The 21,986-nt window shown below is 39.8% G+C and overlaps 1 protein-coding gene across 2 annotated transcripts in view; it reads right to left on the reverse strand.

Moving 5' to 3' along the window:
- Positions 1 to 21,986, reverse strand: part of Amph (amphiphysin) — a 198,510-nt gene that overhangs the window by 16,847 nt on the left and 159,677 nt on the right. The window contains exons 12-17 of one of the 2 annotated variants that reach the window (XM_059263370.1): positions 19,939 to 20,055; positions 17,133 to 17,156; positions 15,010 to 15,033; positions 12,240 to 12,272; positions 11,556 to 11,600; positions 7,327 to 7,449 (exon numbers count right to left, since the gene is read on the reverse strand). In XM_059263370.1, the coding sequence (XP_059119353.1) occupies positions 7,327 to 7,449; positions 11,556 to 11,600; positions 12,240 to 12,272; positions 15,010 to 15,033; positions 17,133 to 17,156; positions 19,939 to 20,055 (366 nt within the window). Of the gene's footprint in view, positions 1 to 7,326; positions 7,450 to 11,543; positions 11,601 to 12,239; positions 12,273 to 15,009; positions 15,034 to 17,132; positions 17,157 to 19,938; positions 20,056 to 21,986 lie in introns of both variants that reach the window. The other variant, XM_059263369.1, reaches the window with a different exon arrangement.

Consider the following 21,986-nt stretch of genomic DNA (forward strand, 5'->3'; position numbering starts at 1 on the left):
ATATATATATATTGCACAAACGAACACACACACACACACACACACACACACACCCTTGAGAAAAAAATGTAGTCTATCTTCCTGATTGTGATTTCTTGTGATCTACCCCCGAAGATTATTTCAGCTTTCAATCCAACATGATATGCCTCCCGCTGAGTCTGTAAATCTCTGTCCATCCCCTTCTTGAGGATCGGCAATGGTCTAGGAGTTGGATTATTCCTTTTGGCTTTCCAATCTGTTACCTTTGCTATGCTTTTCCTCTGTGCTGGGAGGTCCTGGGTACCTGCTTATCATTAACCACTTCTCTACACAGTTGTGCTTGGTCTTTCCTACTTGGTACTCAAATCTTGATTCTAGTATGGCATTTTCTTTACATTCTTACTCACTTTTCATCTGACTTACATTGACTCCTTTCCTCTCATCAATGTCATCTTGATTCATCTTGATTCACCGTGAGAAGACAGTTTAAAATTTTCCTCCCCATATTTTGAAGAATATTTTTGCAATCTGTTCTCTAAAATGAAACTTTATCTAATAAACAATCCTTTCCTTCCTCTGCACTGCTTTACGTGCCCTACACTGCTTTCAAACTATTTCTGTCGTGTTTAGTCACTTCAAATTAGGGGATGGCTCAGCGGTTCCCGTATGTTAGAAACATTTTCTTTGTTCCATTTTGCATGCCATCTGGGGACATTCAGATGCTGCTTTCAGGTCAACAGCTGGGAGAGATTGTCTCAGATTTCTTTGTTTTGTCAACTTGACATAATCTAGGCTTATCTGGAAAGAAGAAACTGCAATTATGAAAATGTCTCCATCAGACTGGTTCATAGGCAAGCCTGTGAAGCAGTTTCTTGATTAATGATAGATTTGAGTGCCCAGCCCACTCTATGTTGTGGTTCTAGGTTATATAAGAAATCAGGCTGAGCAAGTCATGAGAAGCAAGCCAGTAAACAGCACTCCTCTGTGGCCTCTATTTTAGTTCCTGCCTCCAGGTTCCTGTCCTCATTGAGTTCCTGCCTTGGCTTTCCTCAATGATGGACTGTGATTGGGATGTGTAAGCCAAATGAACCTTTTCTTCCCCAGGTTGCTTTTTGTCATGGTGTTTATCACAGCAGCAGTGATTGATTTATCAAGCTGTTACACATGATCACCTACTTTGAATCTCCCAAATGTGTGTCAGAGGTATGCAAGCATGACCCCACAGCACATTGCCAAGGCGTGGGTACTGTGGAAAGGCACTGCCACACACAGTCATCAACTGCCTTGTAGGCTTGGCTATGACTTCTATTCCCTTGATGCTTTCCCTTATAGAACAGCTTCCTAGTCGTAGCTGAAATTTCTAGAATGTAGCACTATAGGAACTTTGATACTTTTTGTCAAAATTCTCGTTTATCTTTAATGCGGAGGATTACAATAGAGGAACTGATAAAAAGCTAATTTTATTGTTTTGTAACTTTTTAGTGTTTTCAGTTTTCTCATTCCATCTTCACTTATGCTGTTATTTTATTTACGTTATTTCTGGCATAAATGACCAATGATAAGTGAAGACTATAAGAAGAATATATTAGATTTTAGATAAATGACACATTTTGATAACTGCAGGACAGTTTATACTGGAGTCAGAATATGGTAATAAGATTCTTGAAGTTTTCTGTGTAAAGACAATTGACTGAAAGATCACTGTGCTCTAGGCTTTCCAGTTGATCCTGATTCTAAAGAATACTAATTCTGATGCACAGATGGGCTACTCCTGTCAATTTATTTTTATATGTCCATCCTGGGTACAAAACTTGCATTTACTGTGAATCCATCAGTATCCAGGTGCCATCATAGAAGTTTTATATTTATTGCATATTATTCTGTTAACATCTCTATTATAGCTTATTTCCATTTCCTAGAAGTTAAGTAAGATATAAAAAGTGAAAGTAACCTGCTCAACCAGTAAACAAGATTTGGAATGGTCTGTCCAAATTCTGTGTTTTTGTCATACCAATCTGTACCCAAGAAGGCAAACATCTAAATTAGGGAGTTTCATAGCAATCCTGAGAACCTGAGCACCAACTACAGACACTGTGGTGCTAGCTCTCAAACCAGCCATATTTGAAGAGGATTCTAAGTATGCTTTCAAGCAGCTGATATGTGTCCTTATGCTCTTGGAATTCCACTCTTTAAGTAACTTTTTCCTGCTTCCTCTGCTATTTGGGAACAAGCAAAGACATGGCACAGTGTCTCCTAATCAATAGCAAATTTTGTAACTAACAGAAATCAAGAAGAGGTTAGTTGATGTCCTAGTTAGTTTTAATTTGTCAGCTTGACACAACTTAGAGGAAAACCATACTTGAGGAATTGCCTAGATCAGGCTGGCCTGTTGACATGTCTGTGGAGGCACTGTCTTGACTGTAGGAGGGATGAGTCTACTGTGGGCAGCACCATTCCCTAAACAGGTGTCCTAGACTGCAAAACAAAGGCAGCTAAGCATAAGGTTGAACAAGCAAGCCAGCAAGCAGTGTTCCTCCATGTTTTCTGCCTCGAGTTTCTGCCTTTAATTCCTATTCTGACTTCCCTCAATGAGAAACTGTGATATGGAAATACAAGTCAAATAAATCCTTAAGTTGCTTTAGTTATGGTATTTATCATAGCAGTAGAATGAAACTAGAACAGTTAGGTAGAACTTTTCTACATTGTTTTTGACAATTATCTTCTAGATTTCAGTGTTTGGAAAATTATGTACAGAATGGGAAAGTACAAAAGGCCTATTGCTCTTTGCCTGGATTTCTGCATTGCAATAAAAACAGGAACATTTAGAAATAGGGCACTAGTCACAGTTCCATTCACCAACCAAGGACTAGTGTCATTCAAAAGGTGGAAGGTCCCTGAAGCTCTGTGTTCTCACTGTCCAAATGAAGAAAGGAGATGGAGTGAAAGGAGTGCTGGAGACAGGGCTGGAGGTGGACTATTCATTCATTCCCGCTTGGAGCTGGCTGTGTAATATCACCGAGGAAACTGGTAAAGGGACAGAAGTAGCAGAAGCCCCAACCATAGACCATCACTGCCTTTTCCTGACTGTCCCTAAATGACTCTAACCAGAGTTCTTGATGTGCTGAAAATCCTGGCACTTTTATGAATTTTTAAATTCATTTAAATTTAAAAGGATTAAAATTAAGAACTAAATATTTTCTTCAGGGTCTATTTTAATGAGAAAGTCAAGAGTCAGGTCTATAAGAGACCATGATAGCCCCATAGAGAAGATTCTGGTACTTTGACATAGGATGGCAGTTGGTACTCCTCTTCACACAAATGATGTTTAAAACACTGCCCACTACAGCTTCCCTCTAGCTAGACCACAGGAGAATGCTGTCCTTGGAAGCCCACATCCTATGGGCATTTCTTTTGAAGTGGTACCTAGCACTGCAAATCTGACTCACACATTCATGCATTTCCTTCCAAAGAGAGTTACAGAAACCCATCTCCCCCCCCCCCCCCGCCGCCGCCACCGCCCCATCTCTGTCTCAGCTTTCAGGCTGCTACCCTAATCTTTCTTGCAGCCCCATCAGAAGCCCTAAGCAGCTAGGTTCTAGTTCAACTCAGCCAACTGCAGCACTGTTGCCATGGCAAACAACTGTTAAAATTAGCTCCATATCTTTGAAAATCATCTTCTGCAGAGACGCCAAAATTATTGAATTTTTGTTGTTGTTGATTTGGCTCTAAGCACAGGGCACAGTATCTTGTAAGGATACAGTTTGGCATTAAAAGTTTTAATTAGTGATTTATTTGCAAAATTACTAGAAAAAGGCATAGCTTTTGAAGCAATGTAAATATTGTATACTGTGCTTGCTCAGAAATGCGGACATGAGCAAGCAGTGGGTGGAAAGCAATTGTAACAGGTGCCTTCAATGGGGCTTGCCAAATTTGTAAGAGAGTTTTACTTACTTTTATTTAACAGTGTTTGGTATTGAATCTTAAGCTTCAGCCATGAAAAATAAAAGCTCCATAATACTCAATCATAACTCCAGCCCTGAGGTTGTTTTAAAAAGATATCTTTGCAAATCAGGCATTGTGGCATGCGCCTGCAATCCCAGCATTTAGGGGGTTGAGGCAGGAGGACAGCTTGGGCTATGTAAGTAAGTGACAAGTCAACCTACACACCAAGACTCTTACTCTAAACATCAACAACCAAACAAGAGCCGCAGAATGCCTCCTGTGTGGGCCTTGGATCAAGGTGACAGAATTGGAGGAAAGGTGCCAGGCACAGCCGGAGACCAGATGAAGACTGGGTTGAAAATCACTTGAATAGTCTCATGGTCTACGCGCAAATATCCCAGCCCTGACCATGTACATGTCTCAGAGTAGCCTGAGGCTTGACAGATGGCAGTGTGTGTGGCCTGAAACTGGAGGAGAAGGCAGCTGAGCATCACCCTGGGAAGACGTGCTGGCAGCCCTCTAACCTCATGGCTTTGGAACAGTGGTAGCACCACTGAGTGAACTACTCCTTGTCGATCTGTCACCCCAACTGCCTAGTAAACACAGGCTGGAAACAGCCATAAACAAGACTGCTTCACCACACGGCGGGGATTCAGAAGTCCTTACATTTTAAAGCATTCAGCTGTAGATTTTTAAATGCAGAAGAACTTTTAAATTTATCAGGTGCAACTCCTTGAGATGAGAAACAGGCACAGAGGGTAGATTCACTTCCAACACCAACTTCCTTTAGCCGAGGAGCTCATTCTGTGCATTCCCATTTTAGGGTATTGCTGCTACATCCCCTTGGACAACAACTGCTTTACAGGCAAAGCAGTGGAAAAGGACACACCCTGCCTTTGGGAAGCTCAAGACTGAGGCGGAACAAGAGCTGCTGTTTCATTTGATTTTTCAGCTATAACCCAGGGACATCTCTCAAGTCTAAGAACTAATTGTGGCAAGTCCTGATATTAGCAGAGATTTCAGCCTACCTAGACCCTAATGTCCTTTACTGAAGCTTTTCTTCACTAAAAAGAAACAAAAGAAAAAAGAAAAAAAAAAAAGGAGGCTATCACAGAAAGACACAAGTGGAAGGAAGACAATGCCAAAGCAGCCTCCTTCATAGACCAAGAACTACAGGTAATTAGTGACGGCGGAGAGAGGGAGAAAGCCTCTCCCCGAGATGAGTCCTTTTCGGTACCCGATATAAAGTGGTCAGCTCATCAATAAATTTGGGGGTGACAGGAAGTTCACACAAGCAACAGACACTTATAGAAGGGGTTCAGCTAGCTAAACACACTTCCTTTTTTTCTATAGGACATAGTCCGACTCCAAATCTTCAAATGGGCAATATGAAAGTTTTCTTAAATTGTTTTTAAATTTTTGTTTAAATATTTATTTAGTCTTAATTTATGTATACGAGTATTTTGCCTGCATGCATGTATGGACACTGCCTGTGTGCCTGGTGCCTGTGGAAGCCAGAAAAGGGTGATAGAGTCCCTGGAACTAGCCACTGTGTGTGTACCATGAACTGCACCCAGGTCCTCTGCAAGAATAGCAAATGCTGTTGACCACTGAGCCTCCTCAGCCCCAGTTTTCTTAATTTAGGCTTAATTGGTATTATCTATTACTGTCATACCCTACGTTTGGTTTTTCGATTTATTAATAAATTATTGAGTTGATAGGTAACCTATGCTTTTTTTTCAGTAAAGTAACCATAGGAACTAATAACATTTACTATAACCTTCATTTATATAGTACGCAGTTCAGAAAATAGCATTTTGGCAAGGAGGAAATTGATTTTCTATTTGTGTATGTTCTGTAAAGGCCATAGTAAACAATAAAATTCTTGCAAGACATTTCTCCAACCCTCTAAACATTCATGGGCATTTTGCTGTCTATGAACTTGCTGAATATTGGCATTTATCCCTGTTTGCAATATGGGTCTTCTTCATGGCTGTGTGCATCAGGGTGAGAACAAGTATCTAAGCAGTCAGGTGGATCTCCAACCCAGGACAAAGTGTATCCTTAAGGTCCCCCATAGAATCAAGACCTACACAGACTGGATTTTGAAAAAGTATTTCTAAAGAAGCAATCTTTATAATCTAAACCCAAACCATAGATAATCAATACACATATGGCAGACAAGCATAGAAAACAGGTTATCGACCACGGGCACCCAATTGGTTTTGAGTTATGCAACCCCTCCCCCATCTGTAATAATGCACTTGACAGCCTAGTTCCCTCACCTGCACATACTCTGTACAATCACTTTTCTCCAAACAATGCACCAAAACTTCAGAACCTTCCTAACCTCCCAGATGCATCGGACAACAGGTGTTTCCATTTCTGAACAATGATCTAAGTTTCCTCTCCCCCAGGAACAATCATATCATACAGTTACTATTCAAGTGAATTTCAAATATATCTGTGTATGAAGAGTAGAAGGGCCAATCCAGCTGGAACTAGTTTTGCTGCATATGTAGTAAGGCAACACTGTGTCCTCCTTTAGTGACCATCTTATGCCTATGCATACTTGGCCATGCATATGATTAAAATCAGATATACTGTGGGAAAGGACATGCACAGTAGAGAAATTATGACATAACCTAATTTATCAATCAGATTGAGAACCACTCAAACTATGTCCCTTAGTAGCCAGCCCCTCCTTCTCTTGAAGTCTATAAGAGGAAGCATAGTCGGGATCCTTAAGTATATTCCCTCATGTGGCCCGCTGTCAATCTAGTCAGTGTATCTTTCTTTAATCTGCATTATCACTTTGCTCCCAATAAGTTTATCTTGTTTCTTTTGCAGGTCTGCACGAGACCTTATTTTCTACTGTTTTAGATAAGAGGCCAAGAACTTGGAAATGCTGTCTATACTCAACTTCTAGTAACATGCAGACATGACCAACAAAGTTATCCTTACATTTATCTTGGGCAGTTTGATCCCCAATTACAGCACATTTACAGCTGTCTTGGATAGAACATAGAAATAGGTCTGACTGTCTTCACATTCTGCATTCCATTGACAGAAGGAATGCATCAGAAAGAATTGAGGCACAGGTTTTTAGAGAGCCATGCCTATGGCTACATGGCAGTTTCCCTCATCTATAAGTTCAGTTCTTTGTTATAATCTCAATAATAATAATAATAATAATAATAATAATAATAATAATAATAATAATAATATTGTCAGGGAACTGAGTTTTTACTATGAAAGTAGAGAAGCATCTTTGATCCTGGGAACCATGGCAGACAAGGGGATCTTTTAGCCCAGCTGAAGCCTGGACAGGAAGTGGTACAGAGGATCGTGGGAGAAGCTGGAAGGAAGCAGCAGAGGGATGGAGGGGACAGGGCATGGGCTCACCACTGCTTCCTCCTTTGGCTCTTCCATCTCCAGTCCAAGGTCCAGCCCAGCAGCAGGTGCAGCAGTGGTGGCAGGAGGCTCCTCTGCTTGGGGCTCCGTGGATAGAGCCTGTTCAGTTTCAGCCTTAAGTTATTTGTGGGTAAGAAGGAAACAGAAAGTTTCAACATGTGAATAGGCAACACTGCAGAATACTGGAGAATCCAGTCTTATCATCATTCAAAGCAGGCAGACAGTTTTATTATCATTCTAGAAAAATAAATTCTCTCATTTGGTGTTATAGGTCTTGCAGAACCGAAGAGTGGAAGAGTGGAACTGTGTTAAGCTTCTTTTGAACTGTTTTCTTTAAAGTCAGGCAAAGACCTACCACTGTTCACCTGTCACAGTTTCTTCATGTCTCTATGGCCTGGGTAAGAGAGCCTGAAATAATTCTTCTGTTGTGTGGAGAAGGAGAGACAGAGACAGAGAGAATATCTCTAGAAGGTTCACCATTTGCCAGGTAGAAGGAGTCAAGAAGAGCCTATAGGGTACATAGTTCTGTGATCTTTCAGTGTATGGGTATATATTACACTAAAAATGGAGGAATCATTCCAGTATGCAAATGAAAAGGTATTTCTTTAACCTAGTGGATCACTTCCAAAGATGGGAGAGCAGGCTCAGCAACCTGGCTGTGCCGTAAACTACAGAAACTTTGTTGTTTTGTCTGAGGTTCTGATTCAGTCCCTTCTTCTTCTCTACCTCCAAAAAAATCTGTAGAAATCAATTTATTTCATATAACAAACTAATTCCTTAAAGACTAATAGGACAGGCTTCTCCATGGTCTCAATTAGACCCTTTAACCCAGTGGTTCCCAACCTTCCTAATGCTGCAACCCTTTCATACAATTAATTCCTCATACTGTGGTGACATCCATAACTGTAATTTTGCTACTGTTAAGAATCGTCATGTAAATATCTGATATGCAGGATATCTGATACGTGACCCGCAAAGGGGTCATGATCCACAGGTTAAGAAACCTTAAGTTGTGGGGGCAAGGTGAGATGCTGTTTTCTCCATGAGACTGCTACATATTGTCATCCTCGAACACCTGATACATGCTGAATCAGGTTTCTGGCATTTCTTAACTCAAAACCTGCTTTTCCTGTATACTTAATTTAGCACACACAATGAATTTCACAGAAAAGTACTGGAGAAACTGTTCTAGAACAATGATTCAGTGGTGGAGAAACAGAAAAATTAATTTTCTTTTTTTAATTTTAAAGTTCCTAAATCTTTTTTAAAGATGTATTTATTTTTATTATATGTGCATTGGTGTTTTGTATGCATGTATGTCTGTGCGAGGGAGTTGGATCCCCTGGAACTGGAGTTTAAGACAGTTCTGAGCTGCCATGTGGGTGCTGGGAATTGAACCTGGGTCCTCTGGAAGAGCAGCTAGTGCTCTTAACCACTGAGCCATCTCTCCAGTCCCTTAGAAAAATTAATTTTCTTATGGCATCCACCAAGTCACTCACTGTGACCACAACCTACTATTTTTTTTTTTTTTTGGTTTTCCGAGACAGGGTTTCTCTGTGTAGCTTTGTGCCTTTCCTGGAACTCACTTGGTAGCCCAGGCTGGCCTCGAACTCACAGAGATCCGCCTGGCTCTGCCTCCCGAGTGCTGGGATTAAAGGCGTGCGCCACCACCGCCCGGCACAACCTACTATTTTAAGAGGGTATAATAAAGTTATAAGACACTTTTGTAGACAAGTGTGCAAAGATTTAAAATTTTATAGGGTTTTACAACCTTTATGATGCTCTTCCCTGGCCAGCTGAGTCTGCTTTGGAGGAAGTCTGAAGCTGAAGAGGAGCCAAGAGAAGGTTTGACACACAACTCATGTAAAAATACCAAAGATACTGTGCATTTAAAACATACAAAGATAACTGAAAATACACAGCAGTGTTTGGATCATCGGCTTGGATTTCTAGATGTCTGGAGAAATTCTGAAGCATTATTTAAATAACAACGACGACGAGAGTAGCTTTATCCATGAGTCTAACTGTATATCATATTAAAATAAAAGAGTACAACTATTGTATGGAGTGAAACAGACATTAGATTACCATTTTCTCACAAGCTATACATGTTCAAGCTCCTGAGTTCTAATAACTGTGGCTATGACCTAAGTTCTAGGGGATAAATTCAGCTCACTAGTAATGAGCAAGTATGAAACACACTCTGCATAAACTCCACTATTCAAATTAGACTCATAGGTAGGTCACTCTTCTATTCCACTGAGATATGAAATTATAAATATTTTCTTATAATATACCAAAGAAGCTCATTTGTGAGCAAAATCATGTGAAAAAATCTGAAGCCCTATTATGTGAACTGGGCTCTATTTCAACTGTTTTTATTGTTGTTCCTACGAGGTAGCTGCCTTGACAGATGTTGTTAATGGACTGAGAACATGCTGTACCTAATTTTTGAGCACTAGAAAGGATTCTTTCTTCAGAATGAAAATTCTTCAGAATGAAGCTGGCTGTGTAGTCTTGGAACACATATTCTTAAACCCTTTTCTGATGAGATTAAGCCAGGTCATTACAGAGACAGAAATGGGCTGGGAGAGCCAAGAGTCTATTTACAAGCCAATATGATATTTGCCTTCTAGTAGTGTTCTTTTCAGGCTTAGAAGAGCTATTTAATGTGGACTGAAGAGTACTTGAGGGCAACTAAGAACAAGGTCTGAAGACTCAAAATGGTTTTCAACTGGTACATAGTGGTGTTCTGTGGGCCATGAGACATGAACCAGGAGATAAACAGCTGAATGCCAGCTTCAATCCCTTTGCTCAGCACAGTCAAAGAATTCAATGTTGAGGCTTCTGCAGCTTCTGAGATGCCTCATAGTAACAACTTACTGATAGTTACAGATTACGGTTACTGTACATGGTGATTGTCTACTGCCTCGTAGCAAGAATTTCAGTAGCATTTGCAATTCTGGGCGTGCCAAGTTGCATTCCTCAGCAGAGAAGAAGTGTGATGTCTGCTCACAAGAATGTATGTGGAGAGAATTGGAGGGAAATCCCAGAAGTCTTAGCACAACTAACAATGGAGTGTGTGGAGATAGTCAGGGTACTGAAAGGTCATGGTTCTGAGCTTGGACTTCGTGTATTGACATAGTGGCTATGAATTTAATCATGACCCAATAGTCTCTCTTTTATTTCTGCATTTCTGAGTTTTCCTAACTGTTCACAACTGATAATTTAAAACCTCACCATCCAAGTTCTATCATCAAGGCTGAGAATGACCAATAAACATAAAGATTGAGTTTCTCTGATTTTGTTATTAATACCACATACTTGAAGAAAACAAAACAAAACAAACCCCAAGACTTTGTATTCTACTTGGTTGTGCAAAAAGCACCAAGTTATGATAGTCCATTGATAAGATAGCAGAATATTACCAAAATTAACTTTTAGACAAGTTTCTAAGAATTCCTTACTTAAAAGCAAAAATATTATACAAAGAAAAATTTATTCTGTGTGAATTCAATTCCAAACTTCCTATGTGAAAGCTGGTAGCTAAGACAATTACAGAGTATTCCTATAGAAAAACCATAGCAATGTTAATAGCCTCTTCAGTCCTCAGCAGGGTAAATGCACAGTGACATCTCTCAAGGTCATTTCAATCAGCTTGATTAGGAAGCTGCTGAATGGCTTCCCATGATAACTGCAACTTCCATCTTCTAAAAACCTCCTCTATTCCTCTGGGTAACACTTTCTCTTTCCTACTCATTCCTATAGGTTACTCTCATCATCAGCTGGCCTGTAAATGCTAGAACTTACAAAATGAAGAGATGAGATGAGAAATTAGTAGCTCTAAGCTCAAGGAAAAGGCAATGATCTATTAGTTGAAGCATAAATTCTTGCGACAAACTCATTTTCAATCCCATAGCTTAAGCTCTAGTCACAAAGAGACCTGTGACTTTGGTGGATTCACTGTGTTCCACTGAGGACCATTAAGTATCACAAGAAGCTGGTTTCTGCTTGTGTTGCTGTACCAGTGGTAAACAAGTTCAAAGTCTGATTTTATAGATGATTTTCTTTCTGTTTTTCTGAAAAGAGGGAGTGTCAGAAATAATATTCTATATTTTAAAACTCCAGAGAAGCTAGTGTGACCAACTAATTTTCAAATATTTCGTGATAACTATCAACGGTCCCCAAATACAGTCACATCAACTTACCAAGCCACCTACCATATTCTGATCTGCCTGCATGGTGAATAAGGAAGTGTCCTGGGGCTAAAAAGAGGGAGAAAAATTTAAAAAGCTTTCTAAACTAGTAACCATCAATTGTATCAATAAATACATTTTAATGTTTTTGAAAGTCCCCTTTAAAGTCTTTAAAATATACCAAGTAATTGTTAACATAAGTTATTCTAAACATAAATCTGTGCTGGCAGAATACCAGGAATCACCACTTTCTTGGACAGAGTTGAAGTGTGGATCCTGATCTTCTGATGGCTGGCTCTTCTGGAGAATCACTAAAGGTATGGCTGTACATGTTGTGGCTCACTATGACATTTTAGAAGGAGCTCTTAAAAATCATCATCTCTAATATCCATCATCTTAGTAAAAATCATCTTACCTCCTCTTTTTCCAGTAGCCAAGTCTAGAGGATCTTTCAGATTGGAATTACTTCCAATGATTAGTAGAAATATTGGCATAGTGTTATGGAGCAACTAGCATGTGCTGGGTCTCGGGTTAAGGGCACTGCAGGCCGGCTCATTTCCTCACAACAATGCCACAATGCTGTCTCCAGTACTCAAGATGTAAGTAGTGAGATCGAATTTTGTACTAATGCTCTTAATCATTTTGTGGGATTGGTGACACAGAACTCACACAGCGATGAGCTCATGTAAGGAAACAGATTCTCCTTACCTGGGTGAAGCCATTAAATGAACCTCCAGAAGCCTAAAGGCAATGGAAAACAGGTGTGATTTTTTTTCCCCCAAAACTTTCACAGGATGAGTGAATATCCATTAGACAAGCTTGAGAGTAATAACTACCACACACAAATGTAAAAATAATACAACAGCTTGCTTTGCTTGAAAGTGCTTAGGTAACTACAGAAAGCCATGCTGTATTATCATAAATAGGCTGACAAAAAAGTGAAAGATCAGCTTTACAATTGTCACCGGCACATGGTTAAGTGTTCGCCAACACTGACTTTCTCAATAATGAGAAAATGATTCTAGGCAAGAATCATGGGAGTTACTATCTCTTTTAAGTCATTCATATGCATCACATTAATGAACAGCAACTAAGGTTCTATAGTTTTAATGGGCCTGGATAGAAACATTTTCATGTCTTTTTATGGGAGTGGAATCGCATTAGCAACAGCAAGTAAGTCTATGTTGCTCATGATTTAGCACATTTTACTGTCCAAGCAGTTTAAAAAAAAGGAAAAAGGGAAAGGAAGAACAACTCAGAAAGTGGAATGGTAAGAACGACTCCACTAATTCCCAGCACAATCATTATGTAGTTTTGGTTTGTTTGTTGCTTTTTTGTCAACCTGTTTGTGTTTGGTTTATACAGGTTTCAAGAGGTACATCTGTCAAGGAGATCAATGATGGAGAATGAAGTTGGTGAGAGACATAAGGAAAAACAGCACCTAAGGAAGTCTGGCTAGTCTATGCTACGTTCTAGGGCAAATACCTCATCCGTATCAGCCTCTATTTCTTGGTACAACAATCCATATCTCTGGTTAGCAATTTCATCTTCAGATAAATCTGAGTTGTTGATGTCATTGTCTCGGGGACTATCAGGACTCTCCATGCTAGTGTTCCAGGAGGTTCCCCGAACCAATGGTCTAGTGGTCTCCTGGCTTTGATCCAAGCCACTAGCCCTGGCATGTTTACCACATATAATCTGCTGTTAAGTCCACCTCCAGTCCTTTCTTACTTTCTACTAAATGTCCCCTGCATTTATGTAAACCTTCTATATCTCTGATAGGCCAGGGGCTATTAGGTTCCTGCCAGTTGGCAAATCCATTTGCTTGGCCATCTGGAATACCAGAGACTCCCACTATAGCTGCATTATTTATTCCTGAATTCAAGCTTGACTGCCAGATTTGACCTGGATCTGTTCCCCAAGAATCTGTCTTTGTAGTTCTTGGCAATTTAATGGCATGACTACAGTTTTCAGGCACTGTACTTGAAGAACCCTCTGCTAATGAATCTTTTCCCTTATATGAACACTGCCCTTTTCTACTTGCAAGAGTTCCCAGAGAACAGTTAGGGTCAATTTTAGACTCAACTGCCACTGAATATTTGGTTGATAAAACAAGAGACTGACTCTTATGTCCATCAGCTCCTTGAGCACTGACTGCAATGCTACATTGAATTTCTTCTATACCTGCACCTCCCTGTGCTGGATGACACTTTGTAGAATGGTTGTGGGGGTCTGTTGAATGTTTCCCTATCTCTTTTCTAGCTAACTCCCATTCCTCAATGCTCAAATCTTTGATAATAGACACAGAGTCTGTCTCGAGAGGTAGATTACAGATCCCTGCATGATTGGCAGGTATAGCTTCAAAGCCTTCTATATTTTTATGATGATTGATTATTACTTGAATCTTATCAGACAACCCATGGGTTCTGTCACCAAGTTTATCTGTCACATATACTCTTTCCACATCTTTTCCTAATAGAGCAGCTTTCTCAAAATAATTTTCATAGGTTTGTAGTCTTTCCTCACATCTCACTCTCAGATCTTTCCTACTTCTCACTTCACATCTATTGAAGGTCTCCTGGCCTTGTTCTGCTGGTGTTTTGAGATGATGCAATGTTCTGTTTCCTAGACTGTCACATACTTTCTCCTCAAATCCCTCAGTATCTTCTAGTGCTGTGGTATCAATAGCTCCAGTGTCTACCTTTTGATTTGTGTCCACACATTCCCACATAGGATCTTCTACCTTCTGTTTCTGTTTTATTTCTCCATCTGATATTTTAGCTTCTTCATGACCTTTTTTGAGCAGGTCAACTTTTCCCATGGCTGGCTTCTCTGAGTCAAGTACTGCATATGGCTGGTCCATCTCCATGCACGTAGTAATAGCAACTCCAGCCCAGGGCACAGGCTCTGAGGACAGCTGATCATTTCTAGCTGGAGGGGCTGGCCCCAGGGCATCCTCACCCTGTTCAGCTACAGTAGAACAGTCAGCAGAAGAAAGTATTCCAGTGCATAATCTCATGTCTTGCTCTGCTTCAGAGAGACAGACAATGTCTTCTTGAGACCCACTTGGGGTCATCTCCTGGCTCACACTGTCTGTCCTAGCATGAGGGCCCCAAGTAAATGCATCTATAGTTTCAGATCTTTGAATCTCTTCAGCCAACCCACTGTCAGGAGTTTCCTCTATGATGAGGTTACACATAGAAAGACTTTTTGAAGAGTCAGTCTTTAAAGTATGTAGAAAAGCAAAGGGGGGAAAAAGATGAAATAGACCATGAAATATTTGATGAGAAACATACAGCTCTTCAGTAGTGTAGTACCAGTTAAATAAAATCAGAAAGTACTTGAGTTAATTGGCTTAAAGTCAAGTCTAGGACTAACAATGCCGTGGAGAAAAGTCATTCTACCAAAAAAAAAAATACCATATGTATAATGATATTAGATATCTTTAAAATCTATAATATTATGAAAATCAACCTACCGGTTGTACCAAATCAGTGCTTGTCTGTAAGGGGGGAATGAGGGCAGAAAAAAAAGTAAAGAATGAGAAGCATTTCACTGGTTGAAGTCTCATACTGTCCAAGGACAACATTCTTGTGAATGCTGTAGCTTTTACTGTGCAGGAATTAAATTTTACCACTTGTTTTGTTATAGGAATGATTTGGTTCTAAAATGTATTCAAGACAATTGTGGAAGAGGCACAAATGAAACACAGAGAGCCTATGTCATTTTCTAGTATCAGTGAGAGTGTTTAGTGGCTAGTTCACAATTTCTGCCTTATGGAACCATGAAATGAAAATGCTTATCCAATGAATATGCAAGTCTGAGAACACCAGGATACTATCAAGAGGAGAGATCAAGACATTACTCCACATCATATACTCTGTAAGAGCATTGGAACAAAATGTCAAACTCATTCTTCACTAGGGTCTATCTCTGAGGTATGTACTGGATGGAGAATGAATTCATATTAACCACACGACTACCATGATTATTCTCTTGACAGTCTTCCCTCAACCTAGAAGCCATTTTCTGCCCATAAGAAAAATACCCTGTAAATTAGACCGGACTAAGAATTATGAGAAGTATGTCTAGAAAGCCACTATTTCATATATTTTTATTATGACTACTATTCCTAGCAAGTCTGTCCTTTGAAGCCGTGAAAAGATCATTCTAGAAGGTACCTTTGCCCCACCACACTCCTTTTAGAGAGGTAAGAAAATGTGTTACAGTTCTAATTAAAGTTATGAAATTTTGGGATAACCAAGATTAGTATTATTCCCATAATCAACATGAAAAGTAACACAAAGTTGAAGTTAGAAATCTAGTGTCCTGTGTATCAACCCACCTCCCCCCTTTTGTAAGTACACAAGTAAAACTAATTCCATGTAAAAGGTACTGACTCAGTCATGTGTGGCTTCAATCAACATTTTTAGCTGTGATCTTGGTCTCTTTCACGGATCCTAAAAAGGGGAATATGAACTCTAGGGAAGAGGATGAGCATCCATTTATTTTTAGGGAGCAAGTATAAATATCACTTCTGAAGAGTGTGTCCATAAATAATAGCCACATCTATTGAATGTGTCTGGTGCAGTTTACTAAAGTCAAGTAGAATTCTGAAGTAGAATACACACCAGAGTTTTACAGACTAAGACACTGTCCTAAGGAACATCAAGCTTCACATCATCAATCTCCTAATTTTGCAATTCTGATAAATGACTCAAAGCTCTGGTCATCTCTCTCTCCTGAGTCTAAATTCTGAAAATACTCAACCTTGCACATCAGGTTAGCTTTACAAAATAACACCATAATAATGCTACCTTTTGCTGATGTCTATTACATACTGGGCTAAATATCATACACATATCTTATTAAATCCTCTCACAACACTCTGAGGTAGGTATCATTACCTTTATTTTATAGACATGAAAAGCTGAGGCTTAGAGAATTTTAGAAATTGATCAAATTTACAAGATTATAAGTATTAGGGTCTGAACTCAAATTCATGCTTGTCTAGCTCAAATTTTCCAAATGTTTCAACCAAACTTAATTGAATATAATGATGAAAAATACTTCCCATCACCTCCCACTTTCTCATCCACACTCTGTGTTTTGATTCTATTTAAGAGTATTAGCTGGGCGGTGGTGGCGCACGCCTTTAATCCCAGCACTCGGGAGGCAGAGCCAGGCGGATCTCTGTGAGTTCGAGGCCAGCCTGGGCTACCAAGTGAGTTCCAGGAGAGGCACAAAGCTACACAGAGAAACCCTGTCTCGAAAAACCAAAAAAAAAAAAAAAAAAGAGTACCACATGTGCATGCCTTCCACTGTGACAGCGCTTTCAGTCATGGGTACTCACAGGAAGGCACTAAGAACACTATGCCATTGTCGTGATCACTACCAGTTCAGCAATGTGGACCACTGACACACATTTCCCTACTAGGTTTTTCGGGTGTGGGAAATGCTCAAAACTTTCAGGTATTTTTCTAGAGGAATACATTATCACTAAGTGTATGGATTTTCTTTTTCTCACAAGTGAACAAGTATATTGAAGTTTTCTAATTTTTATAGATCAAAATATGTGAAATTAGTTCTCAGATGCCTTACCGTCCATAAGTCCCAGGGCAATGTCTAAAAGCAAACAAAGAAAAACACTATGAGTAAAAGTCCATATAGTTAGTGATAAATATAAAGAGGCCAGAAAGAGTCGTGATGTCATAAACACTTGTAAGCATTTAGAGCAGCACTCTTCCCTAGCCCCAGTTTTGATGATAGAAACATTCCATTTCTGTTAACTGTTTTGCTGGACACTCACATAAGGCTATTGGGAACTTGAATTATGATAGTCTAACCAAAGCAAAATTTAAATTTTATGTAACTTTCCTCAATTTGAGTTTATCCACATGTAGATACCCTGAGAACAGTGGTGATCTAATCAATCTGCCTTTTGCTCTTATAGGAGCTTGCTTGGTACTGAAGGTTTATAATGAGCACGGTACTTCAATATACCCACATCATTAAAGCAAAAACATTCCAACACTAAGGGTTATCATATTATTAAGGAAACACAGACTTTAATCCTTAACTAATGTGCTTGCCTCTCCCTACTATCTCAAGAATATATAATATGACCAGTTTGATGGCAAGGAGATCTTTCAATATGCTCCAATGTACTGGGCTAGAGAACACACAGATTAACTGGCAATCATGCACATTAGTAGGTACCCATTAAAACGCATTAATGACATGCCTGATATGCACTCACTACTGATGTTTTCATTATAAAGCCTGCTGATCATGAAGGAATCCATATGGTTAGAGCCACTTGCACTAAGGGTGAGGACACTGGGAGAGACCTTCCTTTCTTCCAAAGACTGAGAATTGCTAAAGCCACAGTGCTTATGCCTTGTGACTTAGGCTGCATTCACCCACTTGTTTGGATGCAATAAAGGTAAACAGAAAACTAGGAAGACATTTGTTTTAAATGAGTTTCCAGAGGCTATAGTTGCCTTATACAGATTCTGTGCCATAGAAAGTCAGGTCCTGTGGTGCTCACTGATGCTCCCTACACAGTCTGGCCCCATTCCAAATTCATCTCTGTGCAGCTTGGATAGTCTTTTGGTTAGCACCAATCAGAGAACAGTGAAGACAAGAGAGAAGGGCTCCTTTGAACACCACACTTATTTGTATCTGCAGATGCCTTTATATCCGATAGGCATTTCCTGACTATCCTGGTGGTTCCTCCCTTTGTAGCCCCTTGACAAAAACAGATAATAAAAGCAATATAATACAAGTCTCTGCACAGTTCGGACAACAGCAGTGTTTTCTCCAAAGGAAGAAGCAATGCTAAACATTCTGTATATCACTCCTCCAGCTCCTGAAAGGATATGCTAGCTTGTGTGAGCACTGCAGAGATCATGAGACAAATTGTTCCTTGGTATCTAGAGTATCAGCTGACAACAAAGCCTCAATGGTAGGGAATGGAGGTGACTCTGAGTGAAGGAAAAGGGCATCTCACAACCTTACAGCCTCTTGAAGTCTCCCTCAACCTGACATTATCCTTAGAGGAGAGAGGCAAATGTACAGACTGGGGCAGGGGCGCACTCCTTTAGGTGACTCCTGGGGACACCAGAAAGCCAGAATTGTTTCCTGCCTGGCAGGAAGGAAGGTCACAGGGACACAGAGCCTGCCCTTTTCGCAGTAATTTATGTACACTGTGAATGTCCTAGAAGACTTTAGAGACAGCCTCTAAGAGATCCTCTTTATTTGCAAAGCACTTGAAGGCTAGTTGTATTTGTCTCACATAATTCCTTACCCAGTGGCGCATTAGTGTATTACTTCTCCCATTTACAACAAACAGGCTTTCAGAAGCCAAGTCAGCTTAGCGAAGCAGAGATTAGCCAGAAGATTGTGTACACTGAGCATTTGCACTCCTCAGGAGTCAGCTATAATGATTCAAGTCATCAAAACTAGCTAATTAAGTCAGTTCTTAATTCCCAATTGAATCTCATAATACATTTTAGTTTTAATTTGCAGTATATTCTAGAATCTTGGACTTTCTCAAAGTCAAATGTGAGTGCTCTCCTACCCCTGATACACACACACTTAATGTCAGTAGTGCTGATTTGTGTTTTGTTTTGAGACAGTGTAACCCAGGCTGGCTTCGCAGTTTCAATCTTCCTATAGCATCCTGCTGAGTAGTGAGATGGCAGGTATGTACCACCACATTTCATTGTTTCATCAACTTTTGTGTTGACTTCCTCCCATAAGAGTCAACAGTTATACACTAACCACTCCAGAAGTATCATCTGTACATCTACAGGCACACACACCCAATGCAAGTATCTTTCTTACAGGGATTCTTATCACAATAACTACTGGAAGGGGAGAGATGAGAAAGTCATGAGCAAGAAGCACAAGAAACAAGCCATTCCACATCTACCCATAATCAGGAACCAGGTCAGGGTTCTGCAAGGTGCAGCTTCAAATTCAGACTGCAAACACATTTCTGTGGAGGAGGGTCTTATGGTTATTCAAATAAACTTGGACTTGCAAAGTATGAGAAAAGAAGTAGTGAAATAGAAAACTGAAAGAGCCTTCTTAGAGAAGGCATGGGCATACTATCCTCATATCAGAATCCACTCTTGCATGAGAGAAGTGAGGCACTAATAACTACCCTGTGAGACATGATTCTGAGGCAAACAGCTCAGTGGCAAGAGAAGGCTAATGGCACAGAGAAATAGAAAATATTTGGTACTAATATAAAGTCATATTTCTATACCTTACAAATAGGAAATATTTTTTTAGCAAAGAAAAATAGATAATGATCAGTTGAAAGACACAGGGATCACCAGTTAACTAGGCATAATTATTAAGGTTTATCATCCCTTAACATCCCACACTCACTTTATACCTGAGACATGGGTGAGTGGGTTGCTGTAGCAGAACCTGCAGGAGCCACATCAGGCTTGAAAGGGTCAAAGTCCAAATCCAGCAAAGTCTCCTCCTTCTTCACCTCCAGGACTTCATTCTGTTAAGACAGATGGATCAGAGTTCATGGAATGGTGGAATGTCTCACTGAGATGCCCCTAGCCATGTCAATGCTTCGTCCAATGTAGTGATAAAGTCTAGCCATGCATAACCCATGTCTCTGGAACATGCCCCAGGCTCGTTTTCCCATCAAGGGGGAGATATCAGAATGCCACACAGGTAAAAGGAATATTCTTTTTGGTTATCTCAAACAATGCAAATCAGAAAATTACACAGATTGAAAAATTACAGATGGCCATGAAAACAAAAAATGTACTGAGACTTGAACTCATTAGTATAACTCATTGCTGTGGTATACCTCTATGATGCTAAAATAGAGGAGGGAACCGATGAATGCTGCTGACCATCTCACCTCCCTCATCCCCCTGCGCAGGTTCCCACATGTGGACTGAATATGAAATGTGCCCCGGATGCTCAAGTGTGTGAACACTTGGTTCCCCTCTGCTGGCACTTTTTTGGGACAATTATGGGAACTTTATGTGGAAGTGTTAAAGAAGTTCTGAGGTTTTATAGCCTGCCCCCTTTCTTTCCTCCCTCTCCTTCCTAACTGTAGACTCAGTGTGACCAGCCATCTTGTGCTCCTGCTGCCATCCCTTCCTAGCACGACAGATTGTCTCTCAGACCATGAGCTGAAATGCACCCTTGACTTCTGTTGCTTCTCATCAGAAATTAATACCCCATTCCCTGATTGAGTTATCACATGATCCACCCCACCGTGTGTGTGTGTGTGTGTGTGTGTGTGTGTGTGTGTGTATGTGTGTGTGTGTGTGTGTGTGTGTGTGTGTGTGTGTGTGTAGGAATGGTAAAAGGGAGAGAAGACAGAGAGTGCTGTGCCAGTTAGTATTTGCCACAAAATGACCCCTCCAACTGCAATATTTTTTAGATGGAAGGCAAGTAAGCAGCTAAGACACAGAATGAAAGCCTACTATCATACTCTAAGACTATATTAAGCATTAGCATCTGTTCATGGGTGGCAACGGGACAGAGGGAAACAGCATGGACTTGAAGTTGGGTAAACCTAAGCTCAAGCTACACAGTAAAGGGCAAAACTGAGACAAGGTCTCCATAACTATATCACAGTGGCAGGAATTGGGGGCAGTTTCATACAGCCAAATAACGTGTTTTTGATATTTGGTATGTTTCATTTTTGAACATTTTGTTGTATAGAAATTGAAAGGTCACATCAATGGGTAATATGTTACATAAAGTTGAAGTGTTTGTGGAAAGGTTTTGAAGAATGGGAATGGGAATCGTTTTCATTACTGGTCAAAGAAACAAACTTCAGAATTCAGAAATGCATGAACAGCTGGGAGGGTGTAACGATAATACTTTAACGTCCTACATTCGTGTACAGGAGAGCTGCTTGTGTGTCACTCTGTGGACCCCTTTTTAAGTGAATAATGCATTCTTATTATCTAGGTTAAAACTATATTTACTAAGTTATTTTAATATTTAGGGATAGATTTCATCATATTGTATATTATTTTAAAATATATTTTTAGTTAAATAAAAACTTGAGACATTTGTTTACTTCAGCTATATGTCCCTTTTGTTATGTTTTTTAGTGATGTCTATTCATTGTATGGAGTGAAGGCTTTCAGAAACATCTTTTGACTCAAGCATACTTTGACCATATTCACCCCACATGACTTACTCTTTCTCCCCTCTCCTCCTAGTCCCTTTCTTTTCTTAGACAATTTTGCTTCTTCTTTCATGCCATATAATATACATATTATATAGTACCCCTATTGCTTCTTTTCATCATATATATATATATATGCCCAATATATATCTCATATATATCATATATATGCTCCAATATTATTTAGCTTTCTATTTTTTGAGTATGTTTATTCCTCATACGCTTTTAAAATTTCTTAGACATTACTCTTCCCAAAACACTTCTTTTGT

Source organism: Peromyscus eremicus, chromosome 5, assembly GCF_949786415.1.
Source record: "Peromyscus eremicus chromosome 5, PerEre_H2_v1, whole genome shotgun sequence".
NCBI lineage: Eukaryota > Metazoa > Chordata > Mammalia > Rodentia > Cricetidae > Peromyscus > Peromyscus eremicus.